Raw genomic sequence first — 14,874 nt, forward strand, 5'->3', positions numbered from 1 at the left:
TAATATGTTTGTAATAACCCTGTACTCAGCTCTGGGAAGTGGGGGGGGGGAAGGGGGGGTTTGTGGGTTAAATTTTTTTGTTGTTAATTGTCAATAAAACTTTTTCAATAAAAAAAAACAAGAGAACGCCAACTCCCAAAAATTCCCAGCCAGTGTTCCCACTCTTAGCCATTTAAAAGTAGGTGGACTTCAACTCCCAGAATTCCCCAGTCAGCAATTCCAATTCTCTTCCCTCTTTTTTTTCCAGCTTACCATCAAAGCGCTTCACGTCTGCCCTGAAGCTGGTGGGGGGGGTCCCGAGTGCTGCTTGAGGGTCTCCCTGATGCCTCTCCGACTCAACATAGACCAGGTAAATGTTTTTATGGCTTCACAACCTCAGGCAGGTGTGTTGTGAGGCGGTGGATTACCTCTCCTTACCTGAACTGGGCAAAACTAACGTGGGCAAAGGAAAGGTGTCTGGATCCTTCCACTTTGCAGCTCTGAGAGACATTTCCAGCCTTCCTTGGGAAGGATAAGGGTATATGGAAAAGGTCTTGGGAAAATGGGTCGAGAAAGCCTGTCTAGGGAACAACTAGATAAGGGGCAGCTTAGCCGATAACTGTATAACGGGTGAAGAAAAAGACTTAGGAGAAACTCGCCCTAGTTTCTCAGGCTGTAAAAGAGACGGTGGGAGATTTGTATTTTCAGGCTTAACGAGATTCTATTAAGGTAGCTTTAGGGAAGAGTTGGATAAGAGTCTGCTTAGTCCTCAGCTGCATAATGGGAGGAGAAAAGGGCTCTCAGAAGAAACCCTAGTTTCTCAGGCTGTAAAAGAGACGGTGGGAGATTTGTATTTTCAGGCTTAACGAGATTCTATTAAGGTAGCTTTAGGGAAGAGTTGGATAAGAGTCTGCTTAGTCCTCAGCTGCATAATGGGAGGAGAAAAGGGCTCTCAGAAGAAACCCTAGTTTCTCAGGCTGTAAAAGAGATGGGGGGAGATTTGTATTTTTAGACCTACGAGATTCTATTAAGGTAGCTGTCATGGTTCTGACTAATGAAACACTTCAAAGAACTTCCAGGCATTTTATCCCAAAAAAGTCTTTTTATTTATGTGACAGAATGTCGGCCCAGGCATGATAAAAGGAATGCTAGGATCCGAAATCCCCATCCACCGAGCAGTTATTTTTGCTAGCATTTCCACTCCCTATTTTGTTGTCATGATTTCCGTTCCCCAATTAGTGTGAAGGGCAAAGGTTCCCTTCCTTTCCCTTCCCTGGCTTTTCCCTCCTCCCTCCTTCTTCTCTGCATTAACTCTAGAAATACCAGACAGTTCTGCATATTTTGTCAAAGCAAGAATATCCAATATTAGCAGTGTTGACAGTAGCAGTAGGGAAGAGTTGGATAAGAGTCTGCTTAGTCCTCAGCTGCATAATGGGAGGAGAAAAAGGCTCTTAGAAGAAACCCTCCCTAGTTTCCCAGTCTGTAAAAGAGATGGGGGAGATTTGTATTTTCAGACCTACAAGATTCTATTAAGGTAGCTTTAGGGAAGAGTTGGATAAGAGTCTGCTTAGTCCTCAGCTGCATAAAGGGAGGAGAAAAGAGCTCTCAGAAGGGGACCCTCCCTAGTTTCGCAGGCTGTAAAAGAGACGGTGGGAGAATTGTACTTTCAGACTTGAAAGATGCTATTAATGTAAGTACAGGGAGTCCTCTACCTACGACCACAATTGAGTCCAGAATTTATCTTGCTAAGTGAAAAAGTCGTTCAGTGAGTTTTCCCCCATTTGATCGCTTTCCTTGCCACATTTGTGAAGTGAATCGCTGCAGTTGTTCAATTAGTCACACGGTTGTGAAGCGAATCTGGCTTCCCCCATTGACTTTGCTTGTCAGAAGGTCACAAAAGGGGATCACGTGACACACACACACACGGACACTGTGAACTAGTTGTCAACCATCTGAATTTTGATCACGTGCCCATGGGGATGCTGCAAGAGTCATAAGTGTGAAAAAATGGTGATAAGTCACTTCTTTTCAGTGCCACTGTCACTTCGAACGGTCACTAAATGAACGGTTGTAACTTGAGGACTACCCGTAGAGTTAGCTCATTTGGTTGCGTTTCCTTTCTGGTCTACCTCAGAAGGTATCTGAGCTCCTTCCTCTCTTCTCTGCTCTGCTTCTCCTTCCAGGACGCCTTGTTTTTCCTCAAAGACTTTTTCACCAGCGTAGTGGCCAGCATCAATCCTGTCGTGCCCATTGAGGCTGGATCTGAAGGTACGTGGCCTTCATTACGTGGCCTTCTGGGTGAGCTAGGCCGGGGGCCCCCAACCTTTCTGGGTTGGCGGCCCGGAGGTGGGGGCAATAGTAATAGTAGTAAAGTTGGAAGGGACCTTGGAGGTCATCTAGTCCAACCCCCTGCTCAGGCAGGAAACCCTACACCATTTCGGACAAATGGCTGTCCAGTCTCTTCTTAAAAACTTCCAGTGTTGGAGCATTTACTGCTTCTAGAGGCAGGTGGTTCCACTGGTTAATTGTTCTCACTGTCAGGAAGTTTCTCCTTAGTTCTAGGTTGCTTCTCTCCTTGATTAGTTTCCACCCATTGCTTCTTGTCCTGCCTTCAGATACTTTGGAGAATAGCTTGACTCCCTCTTCTTTGGGGCAGCCCCTGGGATACTGGAAGACTGCTATCATGTCCCCCCTGGTCCTTCTCTTTGTTAAACTAGACATACCCAATTCTAGCAACCGTTCCTGGTGGTGGAGGTGCCTTTACGCCCACACACAAACGGGCTACGATTGCGCGCATGCGCAAACAGGGTAACAAGCACGTGCACAGGGCTCAGCTAGCCCTTGCGCGATGCCGTGTGAGGCTAGCAAGAGTGGGGGGGGGAGAGTGCACTTGCTGCACCGCTAGTGCGAGTGGGGTGTGTGCTCATGGCGATGCTAGTGCCTGCGTGATGCTGCAATGCTAGCAGAGGGGGGGGGGTGTGAGTGTGCATACGGGTGGGCACTGTCCAGCCACTCACGTGGCCCAGTGACCAACAGCTCACGTCCTGGTAATGGGCCGCAACGCACAGATTGGGGACCTCTTAGCTAGGCCACCCGGTTGGTAGAAAGGGATACTGGGAATGTAGTTTGGCCCTGGCATGTGCTGGTTTCCCCACCTCCCAGCCTGTTCTCCGCATTTGTCTTTGTCTGGGTGCTTGTCTCCACTCCTGGGTGCACAGAGGAGGGTTGGGAGGACTTTTGTGGGACAAGACGGGCTTTCAAAAACAGATCACCCCCTCCAGGTCCTGCTGAATCCCCCGGGAAGGACTCAGCCGAGAGGATGATGGCGACTTCGGTGGAGACCACGACCAGCGAAAACAGCTCCAGTGCCTCCTCTTCTTCCGAGCAGCCCATTTATTTCCGGTATGGATGCCAGCAGGGATGGGGAGGGGGGAGTGGATGGGAAGGGGATTGTAGGGGTGAGAAAGTGGATGGGACCCCCACGCTGGAACCAACGACACTCCTCCAGAGTTCAGATCTAACGCCTTCTCAATGTGGACGTCAACTCCCGGAATTAAAGCGGATTTTCCATGGAAGTTGGGAGTTGAAAACTTTGATGCACAAAGTGTCCCCTTCTTTCCCGGACTCCCAAAGATGGGAAACACTATCAAATCAGCTATTTTTCTCTCTTTTTCCCCAGAGAGTTCCGGTTCACCTCCGAGGTCCCATTTGGCTGGATTACCACGGAAACACGTCACCGTGGACCAGGTGGTGGGTAGCTAAGCACGCCAAGCCCCTTGCCCCCAAATTAACAAAAAAATAAATAAATGACAGAATAAGAGAATTGGCAGAGGCCTTGGAGGTCATCTAGTCCAACCCTCTGCTCAAGCAGGAGACCCCATGCCATCCCAGACAAATGGCTGTCCAATCTCTTCTTAAAAACCTCCAGGGATGGAGCACCCACAACGTCCGGTGGCAAGCTGTTCCACTGGTTAATTGTCCTCCCTGTTAGGAAGTTTCTTCTTAATTTCAGGTTGCTTCTCTCCTTGGTTAGTTTCCATCCGTTGTTTCTTGTTCTGCCTTCAGGGGCTTTAGAAAATAAGTTGACAGCCCCTCAGGTCACCCCAGTCCTTCTTTTAATTAAACTAGTCCAGTGGGTCTCCACCTGTGGGTCAGGACCCCATTTGGGGTCGAACGACCATTTCACGGGGGTCGCCAAACAACGCAGTCCGCCATTTTTTCCCCCTTTTCCTTAGCTGTGCTACTCCCTTTTATTCTATTGGCTTTTGAAAGCCAATAGAATAGACTCTCTTGAATAGAGTCTAATTCTATTGGCTTTCAAAAACCAATAGGAATTGTCCAGGCTGTCTCTGCCCTGCTGAGCCCGCCAAAAGTCCCATTCTGCAAACGGTGCTGCACCAGTTGAGTAGTCCTCGACTTACGACCGGTTGAGTAGTCCTCGACTTAACGACCGGTTGGGAGTCGCGGCATTAAAAAGGTTATTCATATGAGTTACGTATCACATGCAAACGTTTAACTTATTTAGAATAAGAAGAGAATAGAAGCTGGAAGGGACCTTGGAGATCCTCTAGTCCAGCCCCCTGCTCAAGCAGGAGAACCTATACCATCTCAGATTTATTTTATTCATTTATATTTCACATTGCTCCAGTCTCTCTCAAAACAGGGACTCTGGACGATAGACAAGAAAACATCAAACTCTGAAAAGAGGATATAAAAATAAAAAGGCTGGGAATTAAACGTTTTAAATTTGATAACCAAATTTTACCTTCTGGTGGCTTCTTGTTCCCGCCAGGGCACCTTTGCCGGCATCCTGATCGGATTGGCTCAACTCAACTGCTCCGAGCTGAAACTGAAGAGACTCTGCTGTCGCCACGGGTAGGGACCCTCCTCCATTCCTTAGGGGTCAGGGATATGTGGGGCTGGCTTCCACAAGACATGGCCAGGGAAGAGGGTGGGTTGCAAAGGCAGCAGGCTGTCTGACCCTCTTGTTTTTTTTTACAAATTTTATTTATAATACAGTTAAAAACAAACAAACATTGGATTTGACGTGACATTCCAGTATATACATTCTTATCAGATTATTCCTTCTTGTTTTTTAAGGTGTTTTTTTTTCTTGCTTGATTTATTTCTCTAAAACACACACACACACATACACACAACTGCGAGGTGGCGCAGCAGTTAGAGTGCAGTCCTGCAGGCCACTTTAGCTGACTGTGTTCAGCAGGTCAGCGGTTCAAATCTCACCGGCTCAAGGTTGACTCAGCCTTCCATCCTTCCGGGGTAGGTAAAATGAGGACCCAGATGGTTGGGGGCAACGTAAATATATATATATATATATACATTGCTTACTGGTGTACACCGCTTAGAGAGTGCTTGCCCTTAAAGCAGTATATAAGTCTCATAAATAAATAAATAAATAAACTTGTTTAACCAGGATAGGTTAAACCAGTGATGGCGAACCTTTTAGAGACCGAGTGCCCAAACTGCAACCCAAAACCCACTTATTTATCTCTGGGAGACCAGGTGGACGTGGCCCACTATGTGGGCGTGGCTGTGGTAGTCATGGCAGACTGGGTGGGTGTGGCCAAGGTGGGTGTGATCACCTTGATGTTGCTCGTGGGGAGGGACACCTGTGGGGGCCGGGCAAGGTTGGGGGAGATCCAGGGGGTCTTTGGCAGGTGGGGCGGTGGGCAGGAGGCTCGTCCTGTGGGATGAGGCGAGGCAGGGCAGGGGTGCCATTGTCACAGGGCAAGGCGAGGCAGGGGCACCATCAGCCCCCGCACACAGAGGCCAGCGAGCGCATGGGTGCTGGGATTATCAGGCCACGTGGGACCTCGGCGAGTTAGCAGGCGGCTGGCTGAAGAGGGACAGTAGCCATCTCTGGGGCATGGCGCACGTGCCCACAGAGAGGGCTCTGAGTGCCGCCTCTGGCACCCGTGCCATAGGTTCGCCACCACTGGGTTAAGCACACATACACACAAACAGTGTCATGCGTATTAATTGAGTTCTTTGAAGACCTCAGAGTGTTGGAGGAACATACAACCACACTTTAGCAGCTCTATTCACAACATGTTTACAGTAGAATAGAATAGAATAGAAGAGAAGAGAATAGAAGAGAATAGAACAAATTACAAAGAATAGAATAGAATAGAATAGAATAACAGTAGAATAAACTAGGAATGGAATGGAATAGAATAGAATAGAACAGAACAAATTACAAAGAATAGAATAGAATAGAATAGAATAATAGAATAGAATAGAATAGAATAGAATAGAACAGAACAGATTACATAGAATAGAATAGAACAGAACAGAATTACAAAGAATAGAATAGAACAGAACAGAACAGAATAATAGAATAGAATAGAACAGAACAAATTACAAAGAATAGAATAGAACAGAACAGAATAGAATAGAATAATCTTTTTGTCACTTTGGCATACATTAAAATGAAATGTTGCTGCATACAGCTCTCAAAGGATCACCACCTCCGACATATACTACATAAATATGACAAAAATAAATAATACAGAATTATGCATATACTAAACTCATACAATTATATGATTATTCTCATTGTGGAACAGAATGGTTTTCTGGGCATGACAAAAAGCAGAAATAGAAATAATTTCAGCTTTTTTGTTAAGCCCAGAAAACCATTTTTTGTTCTATAATCACAATAAACATGTTGTGTGAATAGAGTTGCTTGGCTCGGCTGCAGTTCAGACAAGGCTTCTTGCCATGCTATGTTGCTGGCCCTTAGCCAGTTTGGGGCCAGCCCACCCCAAATGCCCCATTTTAACCGATCCGGGAGGCCAATCCGAGTCCACCAGGAAGGCGAGATTAAAATCAGACCGCTGATTTACAGTCACAATTGAGCCCAAATTTTCTGTTGCTAAGTAAGGCGGTTGTTAAGTGAGCTGCGCCCCATTTGACAACATTTAGCCACCATTGTTAAGCAAATCGCAGCTGTTGTTAAGTGACTCCTGCAGTCGTTAAGCAAAGCTGGCTTCCCCCATTGACTTTGCTGGTTGGAAGCTGGCTGGGAACGTTCGCCAAAGGGGATCACGTGACCTTGGGATACGGCAACCATCATAAATATGGGTCAGTTGCACCCAAATTTTGACGCTGTGGCCATGGGGAGGCTGTAACGTTCATAAGGGTGAAAACTCTAGTGCCGTTGTAACTTTGAACGGTCACTAAACAAGTAGCTGTAACTTGAGTACAGGTAGTCCTCAACTTACAACAATTCGTTTAGTGACCATTCAAAGTTACGTCACTAAAAAAAGTGACTTATAACTGTTTTTCACACTTACGATTCTTGCACCTTCCCCAGGTCATGTGATCAAAATTCAGATGCTTGGCAATTGACTCACTTTTATGACGGTCGCATTGTCCCGGGCTCACGCGATCCCCTTTGGCGACTTTCTGACAAGCAAAGTCAATGGGGAAGCAGATTCACTTAACAACCGAGTGACTAAGTCAGTGGTTCTCAACCTTTTTAATGCCGCGACCCCCAACCGGTCGTAAGTCGAGGACTACTGAACCGGTCGTAAGTCGAGGACTACTCAACCGGTCGTAAGTCAAGGACTACTCAACTGGTGCAGCACCGTTTGCAGAATGGGACTTTTGGCGGGCTCAGCAGGGCAGAGACAGCCTGGACAATTCCTATTGGCTTTTGAAAGCCAATGGAATTAGACTCTATTCCAGAGAGTCTATTCTATTGGCTTTCAAAAGCCCATAGAATAAAAGGGAGTAGCACAGCTAAGGAAAAGGGGGAAAAAAATGGCGGACTGCGTTGTTTGGCGACCCCCGTGAAATGATCGTTCGACCCCAAATGGGGTCCCGACCCACAGGTGGAGAACCACTGGACTAAGTGAAGAGCTGCAGTGATTCACTTATCAACGGTGGCAAGAAAAGTCGTAAAATGAGGCAAAACTCAAGTTCACAACTGTTTCACTTAGCAACAGAAATTCCAGGCCCCATTGGGGTCGTAAGTCAAGAACCACCTGTACCACCTGCACATTCCCCCACGTCTCTCTTTCCAGGCTGCTGGGGGTGGAGAAGGTGGTCCACTACGCCCTGACCGAGTGGCTGACCGACATTCGCAAAAACCAGCTGCCGGGCATCCTGGGCGGGGTGGGACCCATGCACTCCTTCGTGCAGTTGTGTAAGTGACCCCTCTGTCCAGCTGTTTGGCAGGGAGTGGAGGGGTGGGTGGGTGGGTGGTACGGCTTTCTTCTCATCCCCCTCTCTTTTCTCTCCTCCTCCCCCCCCAAGTCCACGGCCTGCGGGACCTCTTCTGGCTGCCCATCGAGCAGTACCGCAAGGACGGGCGCATCATCCGTGGTCTGCAACGTGGCGCCGCCTCCTTTGGCACCTCCACCGCCTCGGCGGCCCTGGAACTCAGCAACCGCCTAGTGCAGGCTATTCAGGTTTCTGGGGAGGGGTCTGCGAGGGGAGGGAGGGGTCTGCCAAAGCCCAGCCCAAAATGGTGGGGGTGGCTGAATCTAGACCCAGAGTGGGCAACTACGGTAGCTGTACTACCTGTAGACTTCAACTCCCAGAATTCTGCAAGTTGAAGTCTACAAATCATAAAGGAGCCATAGCTTTTTGGCTCGGGAATTCTGGGAGTTGAAGTCCACGAATCATAAAGGAGCCATAGCTCCTTAGCTCGGGAATTCTGGGAGTTGGAAATCTACAAATCATAAAGGAGCCATAGCTTTTTGGCTGGAGAATTCTGGGAGTTGAAGTCCACAAATCATAAAGGAGCCATAGCTTTTTGGCTCGGGAATTCTGGGAGTTGAAGTCCACAAATCATAAAGGAGCTGTAGCTTTTTGGCTCGGGAATTCTGGGAGTTGAAGTCCACAAATCATAAAGGAACCATAGCTCCTTAGCTCGGGAATTCTGGGAGTTGAAGTCCACAAATCATAAAGGAGCCATAGCTCCTTAGCTCGGGAATTCTGGGAGTTGAAGTCCACAAATCATAAAGGAACCATAGCTCCTTAGCTCGGGAATTCTGGGAGTTGAAGTCCACAAATCATAAAGGAGCCGTAGCTTTTTGGCTCGGGAATTCTGGGAGTTGAAGTCCACAAATCATAAAGGAGCCATAGCTCCTTAGCTCGGGAATTCTGGGAGTTGAAGTCCACAGGTTATATAGTCGCCATAGTTGCCCACCCTTGACCTAAACCCACAGTCTGCCCCTTCTCAGTGGGAAACTTAGCCCTCCCCTCCCTATAGATGGCCGAGCTTCCCCTCTCTCTCTCTTTTCCCCCCCCCCAGGCCACCGCCGAGACCGTCTACGACATCCTGTCCCCCACGGCTCCCCCGTCACGCGCTCTACCAGATAGGAAGTACGCCCGCAAACTACGACGGAGCCATCAGCCGGCAGATCTACGTGAAGGGGTGGCCAAGGCCTACGACACCGTGCGCGAGGTGATGCTCCTTGGGGTGGGGAGGAGAGACTTAGCTCCATTTTGGGCTATGGGGGGTTTGACATCCTCTTTCCATTCCCCCTCCCCTTGTATTCAATTATGTTTGGTTTTCGGAGACCCCCTGGACAAATCCCTGCTGGTTTTGGAGCAAGGTTTTTCAGAAATGGTTTGCCATTGTCTCAGAGACAGTGAGCGGTCCAAGGTCACCCAGCTCAGCTGGACTAGAACTCCCAGGTTTTTAGTTGGGTGCCTTACCAACAATATCTGACTGGTTCTCATCATTTTAAGCGAATCCACACAACCAATAAGTCAGTCTGCCATCGTCGAGCGAGCCTGTTGTTCCCTTAACAAAATCGGCGGGAGATGAGAGTTTTTCGCAAAAAATATTGTGATTTGCAGTCACGGGACTGCCCACTGCTACAACTGGTGTACACACTGGCCAGTTGATAAGCTCCCGAAATGCAGTCATGTCACTGCAGAACTTTGGAACCAAGTAAATAAGAACCTTCCGGGGGTCATTCAAACAGTCTCTAAGTGGCTGGTCATAAGTTGGGGACTGTCATTATGTTTCATGTTTTCCACTGCTGCATATTCTCCAGTTTTAGTCTCTAGGACAGTGGTTCTCAGCCTGTGGATCGGGACCCCATCTGGGGTCGAACGACCATTTCACGGGGGTCGCCAAACAACGCAGTCCGCCATTTCCCCCCCCCCCCCTTTTCCTTAGCTGTGCTCCTCCCTTTTATTCTATTGGCTTTTGAAAGCCAATAGAATAGACTCTCTTGAATAGAGTCTAATTCTGTTGGCTTTCAAAAGCCAGTAGGAATTGTCCAGGCTGTCTCTGCTCTGCCGAGCCCGCCAAAAGTCCCATTCTGCAAACGGTGCTGCACCAGTTGAGTAGTCCTCGACTTACGACTGGTTGAGTAGTCCTCAACTTACAACCGGTTGGGGGTCGCGGTATTAAAAAGGTTGAGAACCACTGCTCTAGGATAATACTTTGCTCTCAATCATAGAACATAGAACTGGTTGGAAAGGACTTTGGGGGTCTCTTACTCCAACCCCCTGCCCAAGCAGGAGACCTAATACAGGTTGTCTTCAACTTAAACCATCTGTTTAGTGACCGTTCAAAGTTACAACAAGCACTGAAAAACGTACCTTAGGACCATTTTTCCTACTTAAGACCGTTGCAGCATCTCCGTGGTCTCCTGATCAAAAATCGGACGCTTGGCAACTGACTCATAGTTATGACGGTCGCAGCGTCCCGGGGTCACACTGTCCCCTTTTGGGACTTCTGATAAGCAAAGTCAATGGGGAAGCTAGATTCATTTAACAACCGGGTTACTAACTTAACGACTGCAGTGATTCACTTAACAACTGGGGCAAGAAAGGGTCATACAATTGCAAAATTCACTGAACAGATTCCTTCGCAACAGAAATTTTCAGCTTGATTGTGGTCGAGGGAAAACCTGTGCCCTCTATCCCAGTGATGGCAAACCTTTTAGGGACCGAGGGTCCAAACTGCAACCCAAAACCCACTTATGCATCGTCGGGTGCTGAGTGGGCGTGGCCCATTGGGTGGGTGTGGTCCACTGGGTGGGCGTGGCTGCGGTGGTAACGGCAGACTGGGTGGGACTAAAAAAGTTCAATCAATTCCAACTTTGCAAGATCTTTTTTTTTTTCCCGCGAGGGGTTGAAATTGATTGATTTAACCCAGTGGTTCTCCACCTGTGGGTCGGGACCCCATTTGGGGTCAAACGACCATTTCACGGGGGTCGCCAAACAACGCAGTCTGCCATTTTCCCCCCCTTTTCCTTAGCTGTGCTCCTCCCTTTTATTCTATTGGCTTTTGAAAGCCAATAGAATAGACTCTCTTGAATAGGAATTGTCCAGGCTGTCTCTGCCCTGCTGAGCCCGCCAAAGGTCCCACTCTGCAAACGGTGCTGCACCGGTTGAGTAGTCCTCGACTTATGACCGGTTGAGTAGTCCTCAACTTATGACCGGTTGGGGGTTGCGGCATTAAAAAGGTTGAGAACCACTTATTTAACCTTTTTTTTGGGGGGCACATGGCGGAGCCCTAAAGCGAAAAAGTTTTATAAAACTCAGCTAAAGGCCTAGGACTGGGGCGACGGCGCGCGTGCCCACAGAGCGGGCTCTGCGTGCCGCCTCTGGCACCCGTGCCATAGGTTCACCACCACTGCTCTACCCCCAACCCAGAGGTCAAACGGAGGGACCCTCCTGTCCATCGCTGCCTCCAATTCCTCTTTCCTGTCTCCCCCCAGGGCGTCATAGACACGGCCCAGGCCATCTGCGATGTGGCTGCCCGTGGGCACGAGCAGAAGGGCATCACGGGGGCCGTGGGCGGCGTCCTGCGGCAGATCCCTCCCACCGTGGTCAAGCCGCTGATCGTGGCGTCCGAGGCCACCTCCAACCTCCTGGGCGGGATGCGCAACCAGATCAAACCCGATGCGCTGAAAGAAGAATCCCTCAAGTGGCGCTTGGAAGAGAGCCAGGATTAGCGGGGTGCTGCTTTGCTCGCCCCGGATCCAAACCGCGTAGCCAGGCCCGCTTCATTTGCACAGCCACAGAGGAGATGGCCACAACTGTGAGAAAAGGGGGCTTCAGTAGGGCCTAAAGATTGGGGACATGAGCCCACCTACCCACCCACCGGATCCCGCCGTCCGTGAGGGGTCTGCAGCCAACTCCTCCCGCCTCGCCCTTGTTTCTGTACTTTTGGGGGTCTTCCGCTGTCCCCCGTTTGTTGCATGGTCTGCAGCTGCGTTCTCTCTCCCCAAAAACACTGGGGGGAGAGGAGCAGGAGGGCAGAGAAAAATAACTGAGATTAAAGAATGTGACTTGTTTTCACCTCTCGCTTGCTTGGATGGGCCGGCCAGGATGCCAGATCCTGGTTTAAGGGTTCTCTGGATTAGGGCCAGCCCAGCGTTTGCACTCACCCCTGATCTTTTGGGATCTGTGTGAAAGGAAGAGGAACAGCTGGGTAGGTCAGGCCAGCACCCTGCGCGCCATTGCTCTTGGGTAACAAGTGTTGTGGCCGTTCTTTTCGCAAAGGACTTGAGTTCGAAAGAGTTGAGCCGACAATCCTGCAGTTGCCTAAATACCATCTGACTTTTGGGACCTTCCAGGTATTCGCACCCGCTTAGCATATCCTGAGATCCAGCTCACAAAATCAAGGCAAAAGATGGTTTATTGTTGGAGGGCAAATGTGTGACGTATCCAATTAAGGTTGTTTTTTTTAAAACTGAGTTTCTTTAACCCTAGCTTTGCTTAAAATCCAATCCATGGTGAGTTAATTTTGACATGGTTAGCTTAGCCAAATTTCCTGGATTTTGAGGATCTTTCGATTTGTATGGTGCTGACCTGAAGTGGACACTTTATTCCACGTCTCACTAGTGCGGTGTAAAGCAGTACAGGTAGTCCTCGACTTACAACACAGTTCATTTACTGACCGTTCAAAGTTATGACAGCACTGGAAAATGTGACTTAACAATCGTTTCCCACACTCACAACCGCTGCAGTATCTCCATGGTCAGATGATCAAAATCCAGATGCTTAGCAACTGATTCATATTTATGATGGTTGCATTTACCGGGGGTCACCCCTTTTGTCAATGGGAAAGCCAGATTCACTTGGCGACCGTGTTACTAATTTAACAAATGCAATGATTCACTTAACCACCGGGGCAAGAAAAGTCGTCGTCCCCCCCCCGTTCTGTACCTATGAATTTGGTTTTTCCTACCTAGGTGCAGAATCTCACTTTTCTCACCAATGAACTGCACATTTTTGGACAGGACCCGGTGCTCAAATCTGTCAAGATCTTTCTTGGATCTTCATCCCAACTTCCAAAGTGTTAGCAAAGTTGCAGCTTGTCTGCAAATTGGATGGTTTCCCTTTCTCTCCGCTAGATCATTTACAGCAGTGGTTCTCAACCTGTGGGTCGGGACCCCATTTGGGGTCGAACGACCATTTCACGGGGGTCGCCAAACAAGGCTGTCCGCCATTTTTTTCCCCTTTTCCTTAGCTGTGCTCCTCCCTTTTATTCTATTGGCCTTTGAAAGCCAATAGAATAGACTCTCTTGAATAGAGTCTAATTCTATTGGCTTTCAAAAGCCAATAGGAATTGTCCAGGCTGTCTCTGCCCTGCGGAGCCCGCCAAAAGTCCCAGTCTGCAAACGGTGCTGCACCAGTTGAGTAGTCCTCGACTTACGACCGGTTGAGTAGTCCTCGACTTACGACCAGTTGGAGGTCGCGGCATTAAAAAGGTTGAGAACCACTGATTTACAGGCTAGGTCAGGTGAAAATGTGGTTTGCTTGACGATTGTAAGGACCCACCCCACTTTGCATCTTAAGAAGGCAGAACTCTTGGAATATTTCTTCCAACAGGCATCTTTATTAAGAGAAGATGGTTGCAGGCGTTCTAGACAGGACCTGAGGGGCCAAGCCCTACAGTTCAAGGTTTTAAGAGTTCCCAAGCAGCCCCCACCCCACCATCCTTCCAGTGACAATCCCAGGCGTTACACATTTCCACCCCTTTTTCCTCACGGCCGGCGGGAGACTTCAGAGAGTAGTAGATGAAAGCTGATGGCCATATTGTTATGGTCAGTCCTCTTGGTGAGATCCACATTCAGTCCCTTTGAAGTTGTAATGAAGGAAGTGAGGGCTACAAAGCCCCTTTGTTCACCCCCCTTCCCCTTCATCGTACGACAGAATCCAGAGGGGGCAGAAATGGGGTTTTCCATAGTCGATAAAGCAGAGACATCACCCTGCCAACAAAAGTGCGTGTAGTCCAGGCCATGGTTTTCCCAGTTGCAATGTATGGCTGTGAAAGTTGGACCCTAAGAAAGGCTGAGCGCCAAAGAATGGAGGCCTTTGAACTCTGGTGCTGGAGAAGACTCCTGCGAGTCCCTTGGACTGCAAGGCGTTCAAACCGGTCAGTCCTAGAGGAGATCAGCCCTGACTGCTCTTTAGAAGGCCAGATCCTGAAGTTGAAACTCAAGGACTTTGGCCACCTAATGAGAAGGAAGGACTCCCTGGAGAAGGGCCTGATGCTGGGAAAGATGGAGGGCAATAGAAGAAGGGGACGACAGAGAATGAGATGGCTGGATGGAGTCACTGAAGCAGTAGGTGTGAATTTAAATGGACTCCAGAAGATGGTAGAGGACAGGAAGACCTGGAGGAACATTGTCCATGGGGTCGCGATGGGTGGGACACGACTTCGCAATTAACAACAACGAGAAAAAAGGACTCACTGGAGAAGAACCTAATGCTGGGAAAGGTGGAGGGCAAGAGAAGAATGGAATGACAGAGAATGAGATGGCTGGATGGAGTCACTGAAGCAGGAGGTGTGAACTTAAATGGACTCCAGAAGATGGTAGAGGACAGGAAGACCTGGAGGAACGTTGTCCATGGGGTCGCGATGGGTGGGACACGACTTCGCAATTAACAACA

General features: G+C 48.8%; 1 protein-coding gene across 1 annotated transcript in view; it reads left to right on the forward strand.

Annotated features, from left to right (window-relative positions):
* The window catches only part of ATG2A (autophagy related 2A), an 80,117-nt gene extending 67,182 nt beyond the window's left edge, over positions 1-12,935 (forward strand). Inside the window, 11 exon segments of the mRNA XM_039358450.1 lie at positions 248-349; positions 2,163-2,247; positions 3,261-3,381; positions 3,659-3,678; positions 3,681-3,704; positions 3,707-3,729; positions 4,772-4,854; positions 8,028-8,149; positions 8,260-8,414; positions 9,263-9,415; positions 11,691-12,935. Of these exon segments, the coding sequence (XP_039214384.1) occupies positions 248-349; positions 2,163-2,247; positions 3,261-3,381; positions 3,659-3,678; positions 3,681-3,704; positions 3,707-3,729; positions 4,772-4,854; positions 8,028-8,149; positions 8,260-8,414; positions 9,263-9,415; positions 11,691-11,927 (1,125 nt within the window). The 3' untranslated portion in view covers positions 11,928-12,935.
* Positions 12,936-14,874: the final 1,939 nt, after the last annotated feature.

This window comes from Crotalus tigris, unplaced genomic scaffold (assembly GCF_016545835.1).
Source record: "Crotalus tigris isolate CLP2741 ecotype Arizona unplaced genomic scaffold, ASM1654583v1 scf7180000019021.11574027:1482141, whole genome shotgun sequence".
NCBI classification, from domain to species: Eukaryota; Metazoa; Chordata; class Lepidosauria; order Squamata; family Viperidae; genus Crotalus; species Crotalus tigris.